Below are 25,792 nucleotides of genomic sequence, written 5' to 3' on the forward strand. Positions count from 1 at the left end.
CTACAGGCTGGATACAGTCTCCCCGAAAGGTCTAAACGAAAACTTTGGGTTTGCTTCTTTTTTATAATCTGTATTTCCGGGTTCCATAAGATCTGCTAGGCTGCTCTTTATTTGCAGGTTTTTATTCTATATTTTGTATTTCTTGTTTTTAATATTTTCTTCTACTTCTATTCTTCTAGAACCTTTTCCACTATTTAAGGTTTTTGATCCATGACCTTTGGACTATGTGATGTCATCCCATGGCCTGCTTAGGAGAATTCTGCATTTTGTCCCTCCTTCTTTCAAGAAAAAAAGTTGTTGCTTCTTATAATTATTTGTCTTTTTTCTTTTTGCTGTGTACATTCCATATATGTCTGTATATGCTTATATATATCTCCTATGGCCGCGTCCTCCAAAGCTATGTCTATCTTTTTTATTATTCATGTGTAATCTGGGCGCAGTTTTTCTTATATAGCTGTCTGCTATTCTGTGTATATAAAATATAACATTGTGTGCTTTAAGCAGTCACGCTCCACGTTACATGCCTGCCTGGTTTGGGATCTTTTGATGTATGACCCCTGTTACTTCTCTTTGAGCTATGCCTCTCTGTCCAATCAAAGAGCACGTCTAGCTGGCCTGCCATCCATGGAATGTCTGTGCTCCGGCTCTATACAGGTGCACGCCTACCGGTCGCTTAGCGACAAGGGACGCGGACGCTGCACTGCCCGGAGCATGGCATTTCCTGCTTTATGGATTGCGGCCCAGTGCGCATGCGCCAGTGACGTAATCGGATCAGACAGGATTCCCTTTCTATGTGACGTATGCGGCTCACCCCGCTGTTCACAGAACGCAGGCATTAACAGCTGCCACTATTGGGCTTTCTTTCTCTGCATCTCCTTTTTGCCCCAGATGGTCTCTAATGAATTGGGTCATGTGATCGTATCCTGAATTCTGGATAGGTCATTCACCTGTATAAATAAACCTGTGTTGCACGTAACAAGCCACACTTCCTGACGAAGACCCTTTTGGAAACATATGTTGAGGTTGCCTGTCCTGGTGCTTTACTCTCCTGAGGTAATGGATCTGTTTGATGAAGCTTGCCCCCCTTATGTACACTCCTGTTTGCATGTGTTTATGAACAGCACTGGTCACTTTATTTTACATGGACCCACCTGTTTGCACTATGTACCGGTTGGGATCCTTTTTACTGTGACCAGATATAAATAACAAATTCTTTCTGCACAAGAACCTTTACTGACTAAACCTGCACACCGGTAGTGTATTTTTTTCCAGCACGTGGCACTTTATTTATGAAGGTCGTTTTAGCTTTTTTGCATGTCTGACTGTTTTTGCCTGCTGATGTTTGTAATAATTTTAGGGCTTACCCTTTTATCATATTGATCCACCCCTTATTAAATCATTTATAATCAACTCTGATATATTTTTGCACCAGGTTTTGGCTTTTATGCAGTGTTTTGTATTCTAAACTTATTCTTTTCACTGTTTGTCTTTTAAAGTGTATTCAATAAAATTCAATTTTTTAGCCCAATACTTTGGTATTCTCATGTGTTATCATACAGAAAAAAATATATATTTATTTTTTTCTATACTTTTTCCTCTACCTTTTCTTTTTTCTTACAAAAAAAAACCAAAACCTTCAGACAAGTTTGATCAATTGCTCCTAATTTGGGATGAGCGAACCTGAACTGTAAAGTCCGTGGTCGATTTCGATGCTGAATAACGTTTTTTGATTGGCTGCAATGCAGCCAATCAACAAGCTTTTTGGGAGTGGGCACTTCCGCAGTCATCACAATCATTCCGGCATCATCATATTGGCATGACTGTGATTGGCCGGCGCACCATGTGACCCAGCCTGTATAACCACCAAATCACGGGTGCCACCACCATTTTGCTCTGACTATTGTAGGGATAGGACGCTACTCAAGTGAGGGATATTGTTAGGTTACTCCTCTGTCTTCATAATCATAAAACGGGCTCTGTGTGGGTACTCGGCACCAGGCACTCTGAAAAAAGGCTTTTTGAGGTCACTCTTAAAAAGGGGTCTGTGGGGGAACTATTAAAAAAGGGTCTGTGGGGTACTACTAAAAAAGGGTTTGTGGGGGTACTATTAAAAAAGACTCTGTATGGCCACTCTGCCCAGTGGTTTTGTGGGGGCACTCTGAAAAAAGGGTCGGGGGGGATTTTTAGAAAAGCTCTATGGGGTACTCTTAAAGGGTCTGTGTGGACACTCTACATCAGGCTCTGTGGGGGTACGCTCTTAAAAAAGGCTCAAGGGTGTACAGTGGAACCTTGCTTAACGAGAACAAGCCGTTCTGGGAGTGTGCTTGTTAACCAAGTTACTCGTTTAGCAAAGCAAGATTTCCCATAGGAAATCATTGCAATGCAAGCAATTCGTTCCACAACTTGTTAAATGTCCCATCCCGGTCCCCTGTTGTGCCATTCCACACATGCACAAACACACACAAACACGCATGCACACACACATATTATGCTCACCTTACCTTCCGTTCCATCGCTGGTCTGCTGGGACTTGCTATTCACTAGTACGGGCTGTGTATCTGGTAACCATGATGACGAGGGAGGAACTTCCGCTGCCAGAGCGCTGATGTCAAAAGGCAGGAGCCGCTTGCCTCTGATTGGCCAGCGCACTGCCTTTGAGTAGTGTCTGACAGCCGAAGTTCCTGCCTCGTCGCTATGATTGCCGATACACATCCTGGAGCGGTGAACTACAGGACCCAGGAGGCCGGCGATGGAACAGAAGGTACACATATTATGCTCACCTTACCTTCCGTTCCATCGCCGGCCTCCTGGGTCTTGTAGTTTGCCGCGAGTATTCCTACCTCGTCGCAATGTACCGGCAGACTACAAGAACCATGAGGCCGGCGATGGAACGGAAGGTAAGGTAAGCATAATACTGTATGTGTGTGCGTGCGTGTTTGTTTGTGTGTGTTTGTGTGTGCTTGTGCGGACTGTAAGTGCGGGTCAGAGCGCGGTGGATGTACGGAACCGGAAGTGTGTGCGGTGAGAATTTCGCTCGTACAGCAAAGCTTTCTCGTAAACCGAGTTACAAATTTACAGAAAGCTTTGCTTGTTAAGCGAAATTCTCGTTAAGTGGTTTACTCGTTAAGCGAGGTTCCACTGTACTTCTAAAAAAAGGCTCTGTATGGCCATACTGCACCAGGCTCTGTGGGGGTACTCTGAAAACAGGATCTGTGTCAGCACTCTTAAAATTTTGGCACTGTAGGTGCACTCCTAAAATGTTAATGGGGCGGCACGGTGGCTCAGTGGTTAGCACTGCAGTCTTGCAGCGCTGGGGTCCTGGGTTCAAATCCCACCAAGGACACTATCTGCAAGGAGCTTGTATGTTCTCCCCGTGTTTGTGTGGGTTTCCTCCAGGTTCTCCGGTTTCCTCCCACACTCCAAAGACATACAGATAGGGACTCTAGATTGTGAGCCCCAATGGGGACAGTGTTGCCAATGTATGTAAAGCGCTGTGGAATTAATAGGGCTATATAAATGAATAAAATTATTATTATTAATTTTATTCAATTACTTCTTATGTAACCATGATTACTATGGTGACAGAACCCCTTTTAGTTATTTCCCTATCGTTATTTGTTTGCAGGGTAATTGTCCTGCTCTTACCTCCTTTTTGCTTCCTTTTGCAGCCCCCCTAGCCCTTACTACGACCATTTTACAGCACCAAAGTCTGGGTACTGATTGACTTCTATAATGTTCAGGGTCCAGGATCAGGTTTAGGTCAAGTTCAGGTACCAAATCGAAATTTTAACTACAGTTCGGCCAAACATGGAGAACCCAAACATCTACTGGTCCATTAATCCCTACACCTAATATCAAGTGAGGAAATAAGAAAATAACTTGAGTTATATTCATTACCAGTTACTCACCAAAATGATTCTCTATTTTATTTTTTTTAGAAATATTAGAACTTGTGATGCAAAGTCAGCCAATAAAAATAATAATCAACTATAATTTAAACATTATATCCATCGTGTGCTTTATTTTTTATCTCTCTGAATGCTGCCAGCAGTGCAAGCCAGTGATGCCCAACGGGCAGCCCGCTTGCCTGCTGTGTGGACCACGGCCCAAGGGAATGCAAAGAAAGCGCAGCTGCCATTACTAAGATAATGATCAGGCTGGAGTGCTCCATCCAGCCATAAAGAACAGAAGTATATCAATGGCAGTGGGGGGTATGGTAGTATCTGATATCTGTAAAAGAAAATAGTACATCTTGGCACCAGGAAGTAAGGGAATACATGTAAAAAAAAAAGAAAGAAAGAAATAATAAAATATGTTATTTTGAGATTATATATATATTACATATTTTATTATTTCTTTCTTTCTTTTTTTACATGTATTTCCTTACTTCCTGGTGCCAAGTTATATTATTTTTTTTACAGATACTCAGATACTACCAGTATCAGTACAATCTGAATATTTTGTGATGAAGTCTAGGGCCACATACAAGAACCATCATGATATATATGGTTGACCACACTCGCTTGACTTGGCTTTATACAGGGGTATGTACTGACTGGAAATTGAGTAGATTAGTAAGTCATTTTGTGTAAAAATATCCATACATAAATAACTTGGACATAAATATCACTATAAAAATTAAAAGACAACTAAGGGTGTATTTTTTTTCAATAATGCCTTGTAATATTTTTTTTAGATTATAGCCCCATGCCAGCATCTTGATTTTTCTTTTTTTTTTACAATTGAAGTGGTGCTTCTAATCTAAGGTCCCTGCCCCCAGTCATACTCACTCTCCAGCATTTTCACCTTTTATCGGAGCCACTCTGGTCCCACAGTGCCATCTTGTGACCACAACTTCTGACTGGTCAGAAGTCAAAGGTTATATCACAAGCTCTCAATGCAACTCTATGAGAGCTTCAAGTGGAAGAAGGAAGGTGGCACACTCAGTGGACTATGTGTAAAGATCCAATTTATTCAAACAGGTGCTTTAAAACATGCGGTGTAGAAGCTGGGTGCGGGCTCTCAGAGAACTACGGCCATTTTTGCGCTGGTTGCGCTTCTACGGGTCCAGAACGAGGTCATAATGAGGCTCTCATAGACTTGAATTGAAGAGTAACCTTGAGCTCATTCCATGAAACATTAAAAGATGGGAGCATCGGTGATAAGGGTTAAAATGCCGGAGGGTTATTATAAGGCCCCTTTCACATTGCGTTTCAGTGGCTCCGTCTGGTCATACGTCCGAAATCCCGCCCCTCCCCCCACAAAATGTGTTTTGGACGTATGCACTGACAGGGCCATTGAGTATAATGGAGCAGACAGAGCAAGCGTATGCTCTGTCTTGCACCATTTTCAGGTGTATGCGCTTTCTGCAGGCGGATGCCCAGATGTAGCAGACTACGTTCGGGTGTCCGCCTGCAGAAAGCATATAAACCCAAAAATGGTGCAAGACAGAGCATACGCTTGCTCTGTCTGCTGCATTATACTCAATGGCCTTGTCGGCGCATACGTCCGAAACACGTTTTGTGGGGGGAGGGGCAGGATTTCAGACGTATGCCCCGACGGAGCCACTGAAACGCATTGTGAAAGGGGCTTAAGACTGGGGCCAGAGACCTTAGATTAAAAGCACCACGCCAGCATTGAAAAAAAATGTTGGAGTGGTGCTTTAATTTTTCAATTTGCAACAGCAGAAGCAGCCAGAAGTGTATTCACCAAAAAGGAGAATGATCTATCATTTCTTCAGTTTTTCAATTCCCTTTAAAAACCACTTTTGGCTTTGGCTCAAAATACCAGATGAAAAAAACAAAGATCCCTGACTGAAACCATTAATAAAAACTTCTTTATGTAAAACCAAAATTAAATGTAGAAAAAAAAAATATTTTGAAAGCAATTCATTCTGCTGGTAACAAATGGATGAATTTACCATATTTCCAACATATTTCCCCTGAAGCTACAACTTCACTCAACAATAATGAGAAACTGTCATAATGAGAAAACTGTGAAACAACAGTGTTGTGTGTAAAGGGCGGGATACCATGAACATTAGACTAACATTGGCCAAAACAGCTGATATAATAGGGATCGGCAAAGCGTTAATGTGTGTGAAGGCCTCTAGAGACTTCAATGACACGTGATGTCGTGGGAAGTGAAAGACTTGTCCAACTTCAATGACCGATCCTTTCATTCTCCCTTGTTAAATTCCTCTACACAGTGCCCTATCTTAGGCCTCTGCCACACTTACGTAACAAAATGTAATGTTTTTGTCACGTACGTGTTAAAGGGGTGGTTTGTTCTCCGTGTGCCGTGTTTATGGCATGTACGTGTTCTCCGTGTGTTATACGTAATAACACACGAAAAACGGAAAGCCCAGCCTTACCTGATTCTTCCGGAGCTGTCTGCGGTGCTGAATCCCTGTGTCCGGCACAGGCCACGCCCCGCGGACGCTGCTTCCGGCCCCCAGTGAAGATGATGTGTTGTTCAAATTCACTGGGTGTCGGATGCAGGTGACCGCCGCGGCAGAGACTGCAGGGCTCGTGGAGGTGAGTGTGTGTTTTTTTTTTATTTTTAACCTGACACGTGTGTTTCTCTGGCGCGTGTCACGTGGGCCCGCATCCACACTACATCCGTGTGGTACGTGTGCGGGCTGTGTGACACCCGTGCTGCCGGAGAAAAACTGACATGTCAGTGTATGGAACTCACGGACACACGTAAGTACAGAACGGACACACGCTCCGTTCCTAAATACTTACGTGTGTCCTGACCATTAGGATTAACTAGGTCCCCGTGTGTACGTGTCAAAAGTGGCAAACACGTACCGGCGGCACGGATATGTGACAGAGGCCTTAGGGTATGTGCACATTATGTCTTTTAAATGGTGGAGTACCCACAAAGTTTTTGATGTGTTTAAGCATTTTTGTTGCAGCTTTTCCGGCAGAGTTTTGTTTTGTTCTCTTTTTTTTTTTCATTTTAGATATAAAATACAGACAACTTCCAAGCATAAGACACTTGGAGAATGGTCAGGTCGCTTGTTTTATCAGCTACACAGCATTTGAAGCATGACGTGGATAAAATAAGTTAAGAAAGACAGAAGACCAAACCTGTCTATGGGGAGATAAGGTATGCACACCAGTGACTATGTAAGGGGAATACATGAAATAGCAGAAACTGCTGTGTGAATACTGACTTGAAAAATCCAATAGCTATACGCAAGTGTGAATATGTGAAAAATGGAATCTGCATTACTGCCATGAACATATGAATCAAGAGAAATTTAGCTACTGAATTGATCAATGCAATAGAGCCCCAACACTACGCCAAAGTATTTCTCTACGTTGGGGTCCCTAGCTTGTGTGTGTCCTCTCATGCAGTTAAAAAACTTACCGTGTATGGGAAGCTGAGACCCAGGCTATTTATGCGTATGATATGGATTGGCAATAGGTGTGGTTGGGGAGGGTTCACAAATGAAAAACTACTAACAATAAGGAATAACGTTTGGAACTCCATTCTAAGTCTGAACTGGGTGCAAAAACCTAAAATAAAAATCACTATGGGGAGATAAGGTATGCACACCAGTGACTATGTAAGGGGAATACATGGAATAGCAGAAACTGCTGTGTGAATACTGACTTGAAAAATCCAATAGCTATATGTAAGAGTGAAAATGTGAAAATGGAATCTGCATTACTGCCATGAACATATGAATCAAGAGAAATTTAGCTACTGAATTGATCAATGCAATAGAGCCCCAACACTACGCCAAAGTATTTCTCTACATTGGGGTCCCTAATCACACCTATTGCCAATCCATATCATACGCATACATAGCCTGGGTCTCAGCTTCCCATACACGGTAGGTTTTTTTTAACTGCATGAGAGGACACACACAAGCTAGGGACCCCAACGTAGAGAAATACTTTGGCGTAGTGTTGGGGCTCTATTGCATTGATCAATTCAGTAGCTAAATTTCTCTTGATTCATATGTTCATGGCAGTAATGCAGATTCCATTTTTCACATTTTCACTCTTACATATAGCTATTGAATTTTCCATGTCAGTATTCACACAGCAGTTTCTGCTATTTCATGTATTCCCCTTACATAGTCACTGGTGTGCATACCTTATCTCCCCATAGTGATGTTTTTTTAGGTTTTTGCACCCAGTTCGGACTTAGAATGGTGTTCCAAACGTTATTCCTATTTATTATTTAGAAGACCAAACCTGGTGACAAATTCCCCAAAAGGTAAAATTATATATTGTATATCTGTTTGTCATAGCTCATTTCTGAATCATGGATGCTGTTACCTTGTCATGAAAAACTGCATTATTACATTGCAAATATGTCACTCATATTTAGCTTAAGGGAGACCATATTATATTACAAAAGAACATGACACCCTTTTGTTACTTTTAGGATGATTTGGCAGATAATGGTGAGCAGTAGATAGAGTTCGCTGAAGAGAAGAAACTATAAACCCATAACCTATATTTATTAACCCCTTCACAACAGACCGATTTTGCACTTTCCATTTTTTTTTTCGCCACCATTCTTGCGAGAGCCATAACTTGTTTATTTTTCTGTCAATATTGCCATGTGAGGGCTTGTTTTTTGCGGAACGAGTTGTAATTTTAAATTAAACCATGAGTTTTACCATATAGTGTACGGGAAAAAGGCAAAAAAATTCCAAATGTGGAAAAATTGCAAAAAAAGTGCAATTGCACGATTGTTTTTGAGATATTTTATTCACTGTGATCACTATATGGTAAAACTGATGTGTGGGTGTGATGTCTGAGGTTGGTGAGTTCGTAGACACCAAACATGAAATGACACCAAAAAGTGGCGTACATTTTGCGCCATTTTCCGCATCATGTAGCGGTCTCATTTTTCAGGATCTATGGCTGAGTGATGGCTTATGTTTTGCATCTCGGGCTGACATTTTTTATGGTACCATTTTTGCTCCGATGCTACGTCTTGATCGTCTGTTATTGCATTTTGCGCAAAATCTGCGGCGACCCAAAAAAATGTAATTTTGGCATTTGGATTTTTTTATTGCTACGATGTTTACTGATCAGATTAATTGATTTTATATTTTGATAGATTTCTGAAAGCGGCGATATCAAATGTGTATATTTTTATTTTTTTAACCCTTATTTTTCAATGGGGCGAATAGGAGGTGATTTGAACTTTTAGATTTTTTTATTTTCTTTTAATTTTTCAAAACTTACATTTATTTTTTTTTTTATTATTTTACTAGATCCCCTAGGGGACTGTAAGGATCAGCAGTCTGATCACTCATTCATTTCTCCCGATCAGAGCAGCACCGCTCAGACCGGGAGAAATGATCATCTCTTGTAGCAGCCAGTACTCGGCTGTTCTTACGGGACCTGAGTCATTTGAGCTACAGGAGTCATCACATGACCCTGTGCTACCATGACAACCATCGGATCCACATGATCACAACACATGACTTCCAGTGGAGGCCTGTGAGTATTGGATTACCGCGATCACTGTTAAAATGGTGCTGTCACATCTTGACAGCGCCATTTAAGAGGTTAACAGGTACAGGTGGATTGCGATTCCACTCGTACCTGCAAGGCACACATGTCAGCTGTACAAATCAGCTGACATGTGCGTGGATCCTGCAGACCGCAGCAGCAGGTGGGGATTAACACTATGACCGCAGGGATGTAACTTTACTTCCCGCAATCATTAAGGGGTTAAAGGGGTATTCCCATCTCCAAGATTCTTTCCCAATATGTAGCAGGGGCAATAATAATAATATTGGTAAATACCTCCAATTAGAATATAGTTCTTCTGAAAAGCTATGTCACTTACCTCATGTGCAGGGCATTACAGAAGCTTAGGTATCCAAGGTTACGGTCACGCATATATTAATAGTTAGTTTCTTGTGGTTGTAACCATGGATACCTAAGCTACTGCCATGCCTGCACATGAGGTAAGTGTCATAGCTTATCAGGAGAACTATATTACATTTATAATTGGAGGTATTTGCTAATATTATTTTTATCACACCTACTATATGTTGAGGTTCTTGGAGATGATAATACCCCTTTAACCTCATCACCTCCTGGCAATTTTCCGTTTTCGTTGTGTCATCAGTATAGCCATATGAGGGCTTGTTTTTGTGGAACGAGTTGCACTTTTGAACAACATCATTCATTCTGCCCTATATTGTACTAAAAAACGGAAAAAAAATCCAAGTGCGGTGAAATTGCAAAAAATATACAATTCCACAACTGTTTTTCAGGTTTTTAATTTACCGTGTTCACTATATGATAACACTGACCTGGAATAAATCTTGACAGTGCCATTTAAGAGGTTAACAGGTACAGGTGGATTGCAATTCCACTCGTACCTGCAAGGCACACATGTCAGCTGTACAAATCAGTTTGTTAAAAAAAAAAAAAAAAAAAAGAGTTGCACTTTTGACGCCTATTTCCGAGACCTATAGCATTCTAATTTTTCAGATCTGGGTTTTGGTGATTGCTTATTTTTTGCATTTTGAGCTGGCATTTTTAATTATTACATTTTTGGATAGATGCAATATTTTGATCCCCTATAATTGCATTTTAATGTAATGTTGCTGCGACAAAAAAACCTGCAATTCTGGCGTTGTAATTTTTTTCTTGTTACGCCCTTTGCCAATGACATTAACAGATTTTATATTTTGATAGGTTGGGCATTTCTGAACGCGGCAATACCAAATATGTGCTTTTATTTTTTATTACTTTTATTTTAAATGGGGCAATTAGGTTTTTTTGTTGTGTTTTTTTTTACATTTTTATTGATTTTACTAGTCCCCTAGGGGACTTTATGCCTGCATTGTCTGATCACTTGTGCTGACCACAGCGCTTCACAGAAAGCGTGTCATGACAGCGACAGGGGTCATCACCTGACCCCACGCTGTCATGATAACCTATGGGCGCCCAGTGATCACGTCACAGGAGTGTTGATGGTGGCGGGGAACAGCGTGATCCCCACCGACGCGTGTTAGGCAATGTGCCCACATTGCGTTTTTAGGGTTTTCTTGTGCGCACTTTGCTGTTCAAAACACTGCGTTTAATTTGCATATTTTTGGGCAAAAACTCAGCGTTTAAAGAAGCAGCATGTCAATTGTTTTTGCCATTTGGGCTGCATTTTGATAACATTATAGTCAATGAGAAGATGCAAAACGCATTCTACATCAAAATTCCAGCGTTTTACATGCTTTTTGGATGCACAAAACAAGCGTTTTTGACAATTTAATTGCCTGCGTTTTTGACATTATATTAAAGGCATGATATGTCCCTTTACACACACACATAGTCCGACAATTAAAATTAAGAAAAACATTAATTTAACGTTATTTTATACATATACATTAACAAACATTTATCATTTTAATAAAATCAGCTATTTTGTTTATGATTATAATCTTGATAGTTGTTATCATTTTTTTTCCATTTTTTCATAGTGTTTGAATGTTAAAACTTTATTTAGCAGTGTGTTTGTCATCAAAACGCATCTGACTTTACGCAATGAAAAATAATGTAAATCGTCGTAAAACGCCGACAAGACGCGGTAAAAACGCAAGCGTATTTATAACATTTTTGTGGTCAAAATCAACTTTGGCAAATACTATTTCTGCCAAAGGGTGCGTTTAGAACTGCAACTACCTCGACGCAACGTGGGCACATAGCCTTAGATCATGCTGTCAGAGTTTGACAGCACGATCTAAGGGGTTAACAGGTGCAGGTTGATCTCTGATTCACCCATGCCTGTTGGCTGCACATGTTAGTTGCACATGTCCCATATTAAAGGGACAGACACAGCCAAGGATGTATAGGTATGTCCTTGGTTATGAAAGGGTTAATCCCTCCCACCTATTAACCATTCACAATGACTGCAATAAATGTTTCTTAAAACTACATGCACACATTGAGTATTTGGGGAGTTTTTTACCTCAGTATTTGTAAAACAAAACCAGGTGAGGAACAATTAGAGAAAAGTATAATAGAAACACGGACACCACTTATGTATTTTTACCGACTCCTGGTCCTGGCTTGCAAATACTGAAGTAAAAAAAAAATCACCAAATGCTCACCGTGTGCAGGTGGTGGCTTTAATCTCATGCTCAGTGCTGGAATTGTAAGGCCTCGTGCACACATAGAGTATTTGGTGATTTTATTTACCTTAGTATTTACAAGCTAGGACCAGGAGTGGAGCTATCAGAGGAAACGTATAATAGAAACATGGGCACCACTTCTGTATTTATTACCCACTCCTGATTTTGAAGGGCGGCAGTTGTACATCGCCCAGGCCAAAACCTAATACTCTAGCAGGATGCAGCTAAGCCCCCACTAAGTGGAGACATCACAGGTGCAGGAGGAGCAAATCACACACACACTTCCAAAAAATGGAGGGGGCGATTGCTAGATGATAAAACTGCACACTGATGGCTTGCATAGAGCGGTGTTCACACATGCAGATGCACAGTCACAAGCCCGCAGCCTATTAGGTGATGCCCTATCATCCATCATTTTATCATCCAGCAATTGCCCCTTCAATTTTTTGGAAGTGTGTGTGTGATTTGCTTCTCAAGCACCTGAGATGCCTCCACTTAGTGGGGGCTTAGGCTGCTTTCACACCTCCGGTTTCTGCAATGCGGCACAATCCGGCACTTTGCAGGAAAATCGCAACCGTTTTTTTTTGCTGCCGGTTGCGTTTTTTCTGCATAGACTTTAATTAGTGCCGCATGGCCTTGCGTTCCATCTGGTTTTTGCCGCATGCGGCAGATTTAGCCGATGCGGCGGCCGGATGGAACGTTGCTTGGCACGTTTTTTCGTGCAGCAAAAAAACCCGCATCGCGCCGCATTCGGCGCATTTTTCAATGCATGCCTATGGCGGCCGGATGCGGCGCGATGCGGCAAAAACCGCATCTGGCCGCCGCATGCGTTTTTTGCCACTGCGCATGCTCAGTAGCATGCCGCAAGCGGCAAAAACCGGACGGGCCGCATGGGAAAAACTTATGCAAAGGATGCGGTGTTTTCACCGCATCCGTTGCATAGCTTGCACAGCCGGATTGAGCCGCACAGCTCAAGCCGGATGTGTGAAAGCAGCCTTAGCTGCATCCTGCTAGAGTATTAGTTTTTGGCCTGGGTGATGTACAACTGTCGCCCTTCTTTGCTGTTAGTAATGCTTAATTGTTGGAGGATATTTATTCCTCCTTTTTGTTGCTATTTTCCACTCCTGATTTTGGCTTACAAATTCTGAGGTAAAAAACTCACCAAATACTCACCGTGTGCACGTGGCCTTAATTTCATGATCATTGCTGGAACTGTAAGACCACGTGCAAACAGTGAGTATTTGGTGAGTTTTTTACCTCAGTATTTGCAAGCCAAGACCAGGAGAGGAACAGCCAGAGAAAAATATAATAGAAACACGGGCACAACTTGTGTATTTATCACCCACTCCTGGCCGTGGCTTACAAATTCTGAGGCAAAAAAAAGTGATTAAATACTCACTGTGTGCACATTTCCTAAGGCATTTCCCTACAAAAAGTCTAATCAAACATACACATACACTTCTGAAAGAAAGTTCAATTTAAATAAAGATTATTGTGTCTGTATCTATGAAAGGCAACTCACTTCCAATGTTGGGCAATGCAATCTTTGCAGGGACTTGATGTTATCTGCTCAGTGGCTGAATCACTTCCTGACACAAACACCTCTAAGCTTTTAAAAGGGACCTGTCACTCAATTCATGCAAGGGAAGCATGAATCAGAGCCCGACCTCCCGATTGCAGCCTAATATGTTTTTTTTTACCAAGATAGCTCGAAAACCCAGCCAGGGACTATAGGGAGACATGACAAGTCTTGTGCCACCATCGGCCATCTTCTCCTTCCTCCTAAGTGAGTTAAATAAATGGATGGACCAGGTCAACAAGGATATGTCCCACTCATTATTAAAGGGAACCTGTCACCTGAAATTTCGCTATTAAACTAAAAGAATCCCCTTCTGCAGCTCCTGGGCTGCATTCTAGAAAGGTTCATCTTGCTATTGGCCCCCCTTTCAGACCAAAATAAACACTTTATAAAATTTTTCCTTTTGGTACGCTAATGAGGTTTTCTGGCCACGAGGGTGGGCAGTATTGCCTCCATTATTCCCCCTCCTGTCGCTGTTCGCCGTCCCCCAGTGTTGATTGACAGATGACGCCGCCGCTCTCATGTTACTCAGTGCTCCAGAAGTTTCGCACATGCCCAGTGGCAGTATCGCGGGACTGACCACAGTTCAAATTGCGAGCGACGGTGATTGTATTGCGCAGGCGCGAGATTATGGGCGGGTGCTTGAATGACGCTGTCATTCAATGTCATTGAATGACATTGTCATCACTAGTGTCATTCAAGTACCTGCCCATAATCTCGCGCCTGCGCAATACTATCATCGGCGTTCGGAATTTGAACTATGCTCAGTCCCGCGATAGTGCCACTGGGCATGCACGAGATTATGGGCGACTACTTGGATGACGCTTTTGATGACATTGTCATCACTAGCGTCATCCAAGTAGCCGCCCATAGTGCCACTGCGCATGCACGAGATTATCGCTGGACAGCACTGTTTTCAAATCGCGAGCGCCGGTGATGTTATTGCGCATGCGCGAGATTATGGGCGACTATTTGGATGACGCTGGTGATGACATTGTCATCACCAGCGTCGTTCAAGTACCTGCCCATAATCTCACGCCTGTGCAATACGATCACCGTCGCTCGCAATTTGAACTGTGCTCAGTCCCGCGATACTGCCACTGGAAATGCGCGAGACTTCTGGAGCACTGAGTAACATGAGAGCGGCGGCGTCATCTGTCAATCAACACTGGGGGACGGCGAACAGCGGCAGGAGGAAGAATAACGGACGCAATACAGCCCGCCCTCGTGGCCAGAAAACCTCATTAGCATATCAAAAGAAAAGATTTTATAAAGTGTTTATTTAGGTCTCAAAGGGGGCACAATAGCAACAGGAACCTTGCTAGAATGTGTCGCGGGCGTAGGGGACGCGCTCGCCACGCTCGGGTCCGGGGCTTCTGCTTCTGCTGTTCGGTGGCTCGAGCGGTGGACCGGACCCGGGGACTAGAGCAGCGCTCCTCACCCGTGAGTGAAAAGGGATAGTTTTTTTAGGGAGATTGTTCGTGATGCCACCCACGGGACGTGGTGATGATGGCACCACCGCTGCTGGTGACGGGGATCCCGGAAGAGATGGTAGGGAGCAGTTAGGATGTTGTCCCCTCCGTGGGTAGGGGGTTGGTAATCCCGGGGCCCGGTGGTGTAACGGGGAGGCAGGACGGCTGGGGTGCAGGGTTGCAGTGACAGCGCGGCAATCACTGACAGAGTCTCTGGTAAACCAAAACGGCCGGATGGACAGGTCCCGCAGCCGGCTGCAGTGTTGTTGTGCTCTCCCCGGACGGCTGATGGTGGCTGTCTTTCCCTGCACCTTTTAGAATGTTCTGACTCCTGTGGTTGCCCACCGGTAGTCCGCTCCCCGGCGTATAGGTGCCGTAGGAGCCCGTTTTGCCCGCAGGCGCTGGCCCTTGGATCTCTAGCCTATGGCGGTGGCTGTATATCCTCACGGTGTGGACTGTTGCCTTCTGTCGGGACTTGGTTGTTGGGGAACCCCTGGGGTTCCTGTCACACTCGGATTTGACTATTGACGGCGGCTCCAAGCCTGGTCGGGGTCCAATGGCCATGCCTGTGTGTGCTTAGCTTCACTCCGCTCCCCGGTTCAGTACCGGTGGGCCACCGCCCAGCCCCGGTCCTTACGGCTTTGCAGAGTTTCACCAACTCCTGCAGACGGCCACCACCGTCTGCCAACCTTGCTGTCAGTGCCTGGGCTCCTACCCAGGCAAACGCAGACCTTTTCCTCCTCTCACTTTCACCTCCAAAACTAGACTGCCTGCTTTTCCCGCCTCCAGGCCTGTGAACTGCTCGGTGGGTGGGGCCAACCGCCTGGCTCCGCCCCACCTGGTGTGGACATCAGACCCTGGAGGGAGGCAACAAGGGTTTTGTGTTTGGCTGCTGTAACTGCATAGGGTGGGGGTGTGTGTGTTGGTATGTCTGTGACTACTTGGCTAGTCCAGGGCGTCACAAATGCAGCCCAGGAGCTGCAGAGTGGGAATCTTTTAGTTTAATAGCGAAATATCAGGTGACAGGTTCCCTTTAACAGATGGACTGTCACTCATAAAGATGCCACTTTTAAGTGGGGTCTCATCGCGATACCTACATGCTCTAACTGAGCATATGAAAAGGGCGAGACAATGGGTTATATTTTTTCTTTGTTTTACAAAAACACATATAGAAAAATCCTAGTTGCCATTTTAAAAGACTCAATAACCTACAGGGGGTCCCAATACAAGCAAATCAAAAATTTGGAAAGTGTAAAGGAAACCCACTTGTGAGTAAACTCACAAAATTAGAGGTAATGAGTGTATTAAAAAAATACAATAAAAAAGGCAACATATCCATGGTCATTCAGAAATTTCACAAAAAAATGTCTACAGCAAGCAAAATTAAGTTGTGTTATTCCACTAGGTCAGAGAACGGGAAAAATGTATCTCATGGAAGCACAAAAAAAGCAAGAAGATGAAACGATTTTACAATAAGAATTGGCACAAACCTGATGGCAGCCCTTTCCCTCGTAGTCGGTCACGGATTGCCTGACTGCGATCTGATTCATTTACCTTATTGCCCGCCTGATCCATCTGTAAGGAAGAAACAATACAACAACTATAGAATTAAAGAAGTAGCGTTTTGGGATTATTTTTTTTTACAAAAAAAAAAGGATATTTCTATAACATTTGATGTTATCAGTTCATGAGAATGTAAGGGTAGCAAAAAGGAAAGGGTAAATTTATTCAGGCAATCCGAGGAACGCTCGTTCCTGATTACTGAAATTTCTAATTAGGCAAATAATAACCTGATAAATGAGCAAAATGTTGGGTAAGATGATTTTTTTAAACAAGCATAAAAATCAGAATTACAATATCATGTTCTATCCGCACAAAACAACTGATCGTAATGATCAGTCTGTGCATATAGCAGGGTGGTCTAATCAGCCCAATGACCGCAGACCGCACACCGACTTGTCTGTAGACGATCATTGGTCATTTAATGGCTGCGTTCAGCCTTTGTAAATGGGCACTAACATGTCTTCTTGCGTCGCTAATCCAATTTATAACATTACTCACCCAAGTTAGGCTGCCAAGTACCAGCTTTACCAGCTGTTTGATGTAGTAAAAGGAAGGTGCACAGTTGTTGTTGCGAATGAAGGCACTGCAGCCATCCAAAACCGTGCGCGTAGTCAGTCTTGTTATACAACTGTCATCACACATGTCCAGCAAAATACTGTTCAAGCGCTCCCCCAATTTGATAGGCTGCAAAAAAAACAAAACACATCCATATAACAATCATACAAAATGACACGTACACATACAGAAAAACAAAAAGACACATGGGTATGTAGTGATATAAAGCCATTTTGATGCATATTTTGGCCATGAGTGACTACTTAATCAAGAACTAAAGCTAAAGGTATATGGAGGCATTTGTCTGTAACTTGTTGCTCCTACCCATTTCTTTATATGTACGAAGATGTGGATAGTCTGATCTAATATTGGCAATACAAGGGGTGCCGTGGTAAAAAGAGGCTGCAATCATTGCTGTCCACGCTGGATATTTAATCGTATACTGGAGAAACCAGGGGGATAAAGTAAGAAGAGGCTGCTCACACTGCTGGTATCTCTGTCTTAATGATCTAATACCATTGCTTCCAAGGTTGCTGAGGTTAGAATAGAGCGCTCACAATGCTGTCCCTACCAAATTTTTGATATATTACTGGAGATACAAGGGATGTTGAAATAAGAAGAGACTTTTCATACTGCTGTCAACCCCATCTTTCGGTTCTAATATTTGGGATATATGAGGGTGATGAGGCAAAAAGAGGCAGCTAACCCTGCTGCCCACCCTGTCTTTCTAATAAAATACTGGTGATATTATGAAAGCTGAGGTAAGAAGAAGTTGTTCTTCGACCTACTACCCTACCTCCCTGTCTAATCTAATTTTGGAGATATCAGGATTGCTGATGTAGGAAGAGACCGTTAGGGTACCGTCTCACTAAACGACGTACCAGTGATTCTGACCACGATATGACCTGGTCAGGATCGTTGATGCGTCGCTACATGGTCGCTGGTGAGCTGTCAATCAAGCAGATCTCACCAGCGACCAGTGATCAGCCACCAGCCCGCAGCGACTCGTGGAAACGTTGCTGCGCTTGGTAACCAAGGTAAATATCGGGTAACTAAGCAAAATGCCGATGTGTACCCTGGCTACGAGTGCAGGGAGCCAGCGCTAAGCGGTGTGCGCTGGTAACCAGGGTACACATCGGGTTACTAAGCAAAGCGCTTTGCTTAGTTACCCGATGTGTACTCTGGCTACGTGTGCAGGGAGCCAGCACTGGCAGCCTGAGAGCGGCGTACGCTAGTAACCAAGGTAAAGCAAAGCTCTTCACTTGGTTACCCAATGTGTACCTTGGCTACCAGCGTCTGCAGCTTCCAGACGTCGGCTCCCTAATCCCTGCACATTCAGATCACTGCTCTCTCGCTGTCACACACAGCGATGTGTGCTTCACAGCGGGAGAGCAACGTCCAAAAAATGAACCAGCACTGTGTGTAACGAGCAGCGATTTCACAGCAGGAGCCAGGTCGCTGCTTAGTGTCACACACAGTGAGATCGCTGATGAGGTCACTGGTGCGTCACAAAACCTGTGACTCAGCAGCGATCTCGCTAGCTATCTCGCTATGTACCCCTTAGAATGCTGTCCAATCAGTCTATCTAATCTAATAACTGCATACATAAAATGGTGTGTTCAATGTTAAAAGGGAATCTGTCATCAGGTTTTTGCCAGCTAATCTGTAGAGACGAAAGACCGAGACCCTGATTCCAGCGATGTGTCACTTACTGGGCTGCTTACTGTAGTTTTGATAAAATCATTGTTTTATTATCAGGGGATTATCAATAGTGGACCAGTACTCCTGCTACCATATAGTCCTCCATACTCTGCATGACCCTGCCCCAACACTAATTAGTAGTTTCTGCCTATGCATGGTATACACAGAAAGCTGGAAATCAGAGGTGTGGGTAGTGTTATATAGAGCTCAGCATGTAGATCGACAGCAGATAAAACAGTGAGTTTATCAAAACTGCAGCAAGCAGCCCAGTAAGTAACGCAGTGTCTCTGCTCCTGAAATATTAAAAGGTAGCAAAACTCTGTTGAGAGATTCACTTTTATCTGCATACAAGATCAGTGATTGGATATTTACCTGACTCTGAGGTACATTATAGTCTGCTCCCCAGTACAAGGTCATTCCCAGGGAATAAATGTGAATCTGCAGAGGAAATAGAGAAACATCATTAGGAATACAAGAAGTTACAAAGTGGATGCTTTTTACAGGAAATACTAATAACCTCAATGACATCTAATCGTCCGCAGTATCATAGAAAAATATTATTTAATGCTACCCTGAAACAAGAAGTGTAGTAACAAACACAATGTACATAGTAAAAGATATGAATGACCCAATGTCCTATCCACAATTGGAACAACATCAGACTTGGACTGGCCCACACGGGAACTGGTGAATCCTCTGGTGGGCCCCTATGCAGGTTTCGGACCCCCACCACCCTATATGAGCAGTCGCTGGTATATTACACAAAATTCATTATGTACAGACAGAGGAAGCATGTCATCATTCTTATATCTGAGTTTGTTACTATACTTCCATGAAGCTGAACAGTGGACACCGGAGTCCATGTTATTTGTGGGCCCTTGGCAGCCCACTATGACACTGAATTGCACACATCCGATAACCTATATTTCTCTATAAATCTTTACATAGATATGAAAGCAGAAAAAGGAAATACAAACTCAGTAGACAGAAGTGTCGTGCAAACATTTGGAGAGAGATGAAATAGTTACAATGGACTACAAGCTGCACAAAAGGAAGGACAACACAGAAGATTAACATTCCATGCAGATGGGACGATTCCCAACGGCCACCGGCCTTATGATATCATTACTGCATTCACCTCATCTATGACTTTGTGTCACAAACCACCGGGGGGGTCACTCAGAAATCCCCCGCGCTGGCTACCAGTACGTCACAATCGGGGGGTAACAAGTGGGGGTCACCCCTCCTTTATACCTCCCGACCGACAGACAGAGCACGTGACGCGCTCTCTAGCGCCCCTCTTATAGTCAGGCCAATTATGGAATTGCCCGACCATAAGCAAGGAGGCCGCTATACTACTTATGCCGATTATTGAAGGGTCCCCGGTGAGAGTAAGGTATATATTCCCCCGACCTCCGCGGGCGGAATATATAAAATCTCCCCGAATCTCACTGGCCTCCCCACAATAATCCTTGGCACAATTCGCTGCCACCAACCGATTTACGGTAACTATTAGCCGAACACACAGACGTGGGATTCAAGATCGAGATAACAGAACAGCCCAAGATTAATGATATAATTTAATCAGCCTAAAGCACACTAGAAACTACAATATATACAATAGGGAATCTACAGAATATACATATGTCAGAGTACAGTTACAGTCAAAGCATGGGTTACAAACAGGCATACACAGTTCCAGCAGTTACCTTGTTGCGTCTGGCCACAGGGGGGCGCTGTACCCAGGTTTCTAGGATCCTTCCCACAGATGTTTCCTACACGTGCCCCCAGCGAAAAGAACACTGGAAAATGGCCGAAGTAGGGTTATCAACCTGGGCAAATCCAGGTCCCCTCCTACCTTAGTGACCTCAGAGGGAGCACTGCTCCACCCCTGGCTTGAGTTATGGACAATCCACAACATGGAATATGGGCCATAACTTTGCCTGGGAGCGTCGTAGGCGGACGCCAATGCTCTCATTGTGACAGTTATGAATTTAGCTACAGAACGAGGGGACTCATGACCTGTCTGCCAGTTCCCCATTGGCTGATATCACGCCTGGGGCATTTCCCAATGTCCTGCTCCCATAAAAAGGGTGTGCCGGCATCGTCCGCATGCGGAGACACCATTTTTATGGTTGCCGTATTTATCGGAAATATGGCTTGCGAGATATGAACCATTTTTTTCTGGAGTCGTTCTGTCTAGCTAGTTCCATAGCCTTGCTAATGAGATACAACTCTTGTTACAGGGTGACGGCAGGGAGTCATCCTGTGTCCATTGTTCCCACACCACCTCATCTCCATATCACAGGAGATGGCCATGGGATTTGTTGCTAAACCAGTTGTGTGAAGGAAAGGGGGGGTGACACCAGGAGAGGGCTTCCTGACATACTTGAATATCATGATTTATCGTCATATCTCCGGATTTACCTCACACCTCCCCCCTTTTGAGGGCGCTAGGGGGCAGCACACTCCGGTGTTCCCCCGTGCGCCCGTCCGCGACCTCTCCTTGTCGGGACAGCCCGTCTGCGTTACCGTGGTCACGGCCCCTTTTGTGGCGAATGGTGAAGTTGTATTGCTGGAGCGCAAGGCTCCATCGCAACAATCGCCCATTCGTCCCAGAGACGGTGTGCAACCAGCTGAGGGGATTGTGGTCCGTCTCCACGATGAAGTGGCGCCCGTATAGATAGGGTTGCAGACGCTGCAGGGCCCACACTATGGCCAGGCACTCCTTCTCCATCGTGGAATAGGCAACTTCCCTTGGTAACAGCTTCCTGCTCAGGTACAAGACTGGGTGCTCTTGGCTCGCAGAGTCCACCTGGCTGAGCACCGCACCGAGGCCGAAGTCACTGGCGTCGGTCTGTACTACAAACGGCCGCGTGAAGTCGGCTGCCTGTAGCACGGGCGGGCTGGACAGGGCGTCCTTTAGGGCCCGGAAGGCTGTCTCGCAGTCCATTGTCCAATCGACTGCAGAGGGCAGCTTCTTCTTGGTGCGGTCCGTCAAGGGCTTTGCCAGGCTACTATAGCATGGAACAAACCTCCTATAGTACCCAGCGGTCCCCAAGAAGGACATCACCTGCTTCTTGGTCCTGGGGGTGGGCCAGGATGCGATGGCTTCCACTTTCTCAGGCTCGGGCTTCAGTGTTCTCCCACCTACCCGGTGACCGAGGTACTGGACCTCGCTCATGGCCAGCTGACACTTTCCCGGCTTGATGGTCAAACCTGCCCGGTGGATCCGCCTGAGCACCTGTGCTAGATGCTCTAGGTGGTCCTCCCAGGTGGGACTGAAGACGGCAATGTCATCCAGGTACGCGGCCGCGTACCCTTCAAGTCCCTTGAGCAGGGTGTTGACCATCCGCTGGAAAGTGGCAGGGGCATTCCTCATCCCGAATGGCATCACCGTGGACTCGTACAGTCCAAATGGGGTAATAAAGGCAGAGCGTTCCCTGGCCTTGCGAGTCAGGGGGATCTGCCAATATCCCCGGCTCAGATCCATGATGGTCAGGTACTGAGCCCCGGCCAACTGATCGAGCAGGTCATCGATGCGTGGCATTGGGTACGCATCGGCGACCGTGACCGCATTGAGCCCCCTGTAGTCCACGCAGAACCGAGTGGTTCGGTCCTTCTTAGGGACGAGGACTACAGGCGAGGCCCAAGCGCTGTTGGATGCCTGGATCACCCCCAGCTTCAGCATCTCGTCAATCTCCTGGCGCATGTGTTGCTGCACCTCCAGGGAGACCCGATATGCTGAACGCCGGATCGGGGATGATCCCCAGTGTCCACGTGATGGACAGCCAAGTCAGTCCTTCCGGGCTGGTTGGTAAACAACCCCCGGAAGGGGTGTAGGGTGGCCCACAGCTGGGACCGTTGGTCCTCCAAGAGCTGGTGGCCAACCTCCACATCCTCAATGGATCCGCCTGCCCTAACCTGGGCTAGCATATCCAAGAGGGTTTCCGCTTCTCCCTCCTCGGGCAGGTTGCACACGGGGAGCGCACATGCCTCCCGCTCATGATGTGCCTTCATCATGTTCACATGGAAGGGCTTCCGCCTTCCACGGGCAGGGTCCAGGGTGACCAGGTACGTTACAGGGTTGAGCTGCTGGTACACGAGGTATGGGCCTTCCCAGGCTGCCTGAAGCTTGTCCTGTGGTACGGGGACCAGTACCCACACCTTTTGACCCACTTGGTAGGTCCTCTCACAAGCGTTCTGGTCGTACCAACGCTTCTGATCGGCCTGGGCTTGAGCCATATTGTCGTGTACCAGTTGCGTCAAGGCCTGCATTTTGTCCCGGAAGCGCATGACATACTCGATAACCGACACTCCAGGGGTGGCCAAATCCCCTTCCCAAGCCTCTTTCACCAGAGCCAGGGGGCCCCGCACACGTCGCCCGTACAGGAGCTCAAACGGTGAGAATCCTGTTGAGGCCTGTGGAACCTCCCGGTAAGCAAATAACAGGTGTGGGAGATACCGCTCCCAGTCACGCCCATGGGAGTCGACCAACATCTTAAGCATCTGCTTTAAGGTGCCATTGAACCGCTCGCACAGGCCATTAGTCTGTGGATGGTACGGGCTGGCCACCAGATGTCGCACCTGGACTTGCTTACAGAGGGCCTCCATCAGCTGGGACATGAATTGGGTCCCCCGGTCAGTGAGCATTTCCTGGGGAAAACCCACTCGGGAGAAAATCTCCAGCAATGCGGTGGCCACCTTGTCAGCCCGAATGGACGACAAGGCCACTGCTTCTGGGTACCGGGTGGCATAGTCCACTACCGTCAGTAGGAAGCGTTTCCCGGAGCTGCTGGGGATGGCCAGCGGGCCGACCAGATCCACAGCCACCCTCCTGAAAGGCTCATCGATGATTGGCAGAGATACTAGTGGGGCTTTGGGGCGTGGCCCCGCCTTCCCCACTCTCTGACAGGTTTCACACGAACGGCAGTAGGCAGCCACATCGGCCCCCATTTTTGGCCAGTAGAAATGCTGGTTTAACCTGGCCTTGGTCTTAGCGATCCCTAGGTGTCCGGCCATCGGAATCTCATGTGCGATCCGCAACAACTCCGTCCGGAACGGATAGGGTACCACCAACTGTCGGTCCCTGGGCCACGCCTCCGGTGAACCCTGCTGGACCGTGGCCCGGTACAGCCGTCCTTGGTCCCAGACCACTCGCTCCGGGTCCGAGTCCGAGGGAGGCTGTGCCGCCTGCTCCTTAAGAGCTTTCAGGCTGTCGTCAGCTTCTAACGCTGCCTGAAACCCCTGACTAGATGTGGCCAGAATCGACGAGACTGTCACATCTTCAGTCAGTACCCCGGGACCTGTGTCCTGGCCTCCACCTGACTCGGCTGCCACTTGGTCAGAAGGGGAAGAGCTATCGGACCTCCGGGAGGCCCCTTGGCTTCCAGCACTCCCACTGCGGGTGACAGCGGCCACAGCCGCTGCGACCGTGGGTCGTGCCTGCTCCTCCTCCGTTCCTGACCAAGTCGCCGGTTCAGGCAGACCTACCTGGCTTCCTGACACCCCGGTTGTGGGGGAACCATGCACCGAGATCTTACCTGGGAGCACTTCCGCTCCTGGACCGGCCCCAATCTCACCTGCCTGTTCCCCTCCTGCAGCAACAGAACCCCGCTGTGAAATCTCTGGGGACCCCACATTTGCTGTGGTAGCCCCCACCCCACACACTGGTCCTCCCCCTGCAGCACCCTGCTCTCTGCTTATCCCTGCAGAGGGCAACAGATCCCAGCTCACAGGCTGGTTACTTGTAGAGGCATTGTCACACCTTTCTCTGACCCCCTCCCCTGTCACAGCTGCAGCTGTGTGTGTGTCTATGGTGTCTATGCAAGCAGAAATATCAGAGTTCACTCCCCCCTCTCTCACATCATTCATAGATAACACATTAACATTGTCCGGAGGCATGTCAGTACTGGCTGAAGGTTCAGCCCTTGGTTGGGGCCCAAACTGGGAGGTTATCTGCCCCAAATCTGTCCCAAGTAGCACGTTTGCGGGGATCCGATCAGTTACCCCCACCTCCCTCACCCCTCGCCCTGCGCCCCAGTCCACATAAATGTCAGCAACAGGCAGCGCCGGGTCAATGCCTCCAATCCCGGAGACAGCGAGGGTTTTTCCAGGGATCAAGTCTTGGGGGGACACCATCTCAGGCCGCACCAGAGTCACCTCCGAGGCGCTGTCTCGCAGTCCTATGGTCACAGACCGGCCGACGGTGACAGGTTGGAAGCTGTCCAGGGACCTACCACCACCCCCACCCACACAATACACCTTGGGCGGCCCTTGGGACGGGGACGGAGCCGGGGCCTTGGGACGCTGACGGCACATGGCCTTGAAGTGTCCAGGTAGGTTGCACTGGTGGCACCGTCTTGGTTCCGCCACGGGCCTGGAGAGGGGAGTTGAGGGGGACACCCCCTGCAGTCTAGGGGCAGGTGGGGCAGTCGCCGAATTCATCTTACCCCCTCTCCAGGTGCTGCTGGTGGCCGCTCTCCTGGCCTCAGGGGCCCGGTTGTTGGTGTAGTCATCGGCAAGGGCAGCTGTAGCCGTGGACCCCTTTGGCTTCTGGTCTCGGATGAACTGGCGGAGATCCTCAGGGCAGTTCCACAAGAGTTGCTCCGTGATGAACAAGTCCAGGATCTCCGGTCCGGTGGAAAGCTGCAGGCCTTGGGTCCAGTGGTCGGCAGCTCGGGCAAGTGCCCGCCGGTGGTCAGCCCAGGAGTCCTTTGGTCCCTTCTGTAGGCTCCGGAACTTCTTGCGGTAGGACTCTGGAGTGAGGTTGTACTGTTGGATCAGGGCCCGCTTGATGGTGTC

The 25,792-nt window shown here is 46.4% G+C and overlaps 1 protein-coding gene across 4 annotated transcripts in view; it reads right to left on the reverse strand.

The window, feature by feature from the left end:
- The window catches only part of PTPN13 (protein tyrosine phosphatase non-receptor type 13), a 427,557-nt gene that overhangs the window by 209,494 nt on the left and 192,271 nt on the right, over positions 1 to 25,792 (reverse strand). For all 4 annotated transcript variants that reach the window (XM_075351805.1, XM_075351812.1, XM_075351792.1 and 1 more), the window contains exons 4-6: positions 19,361 to 19,426; positions 17,231 to 17,416; positions 16,660 to 16,744 (exon numbers count right to left, since the gene is read on the reverse strand). In XM_075351805.1, coding sequence (XP_075207920.1) covers positions 16,660 to 16,744; positions 17,231 to 17,416; positions 19,361 to 19,426 — 337 coding nt within the window. The remainder of the gene's footprint in view (positions 1 to 16,659; positions 16,745 to 17,230; positions 17,417 to 19,360; positions 19,427 to 25,792) is intronic.

This window comes from Anomaloglossus baeobatrachus, chromosome 1, assembly GCF_048569485.1.
Source record: "Anomaloglossus baeobatrachus isolate aAnoBae1 chromosome 1, aAnoBae1.hap1, whole genome shotgun sequence".
Classification (NCBI taxonomy): domain Eukaryota; kingdom Metazoa; phylum Chordata; class Amphibia; order Anura; family Aromobatidae; genus Anomaloglossus; species Anomaloglossus baeobatrachus.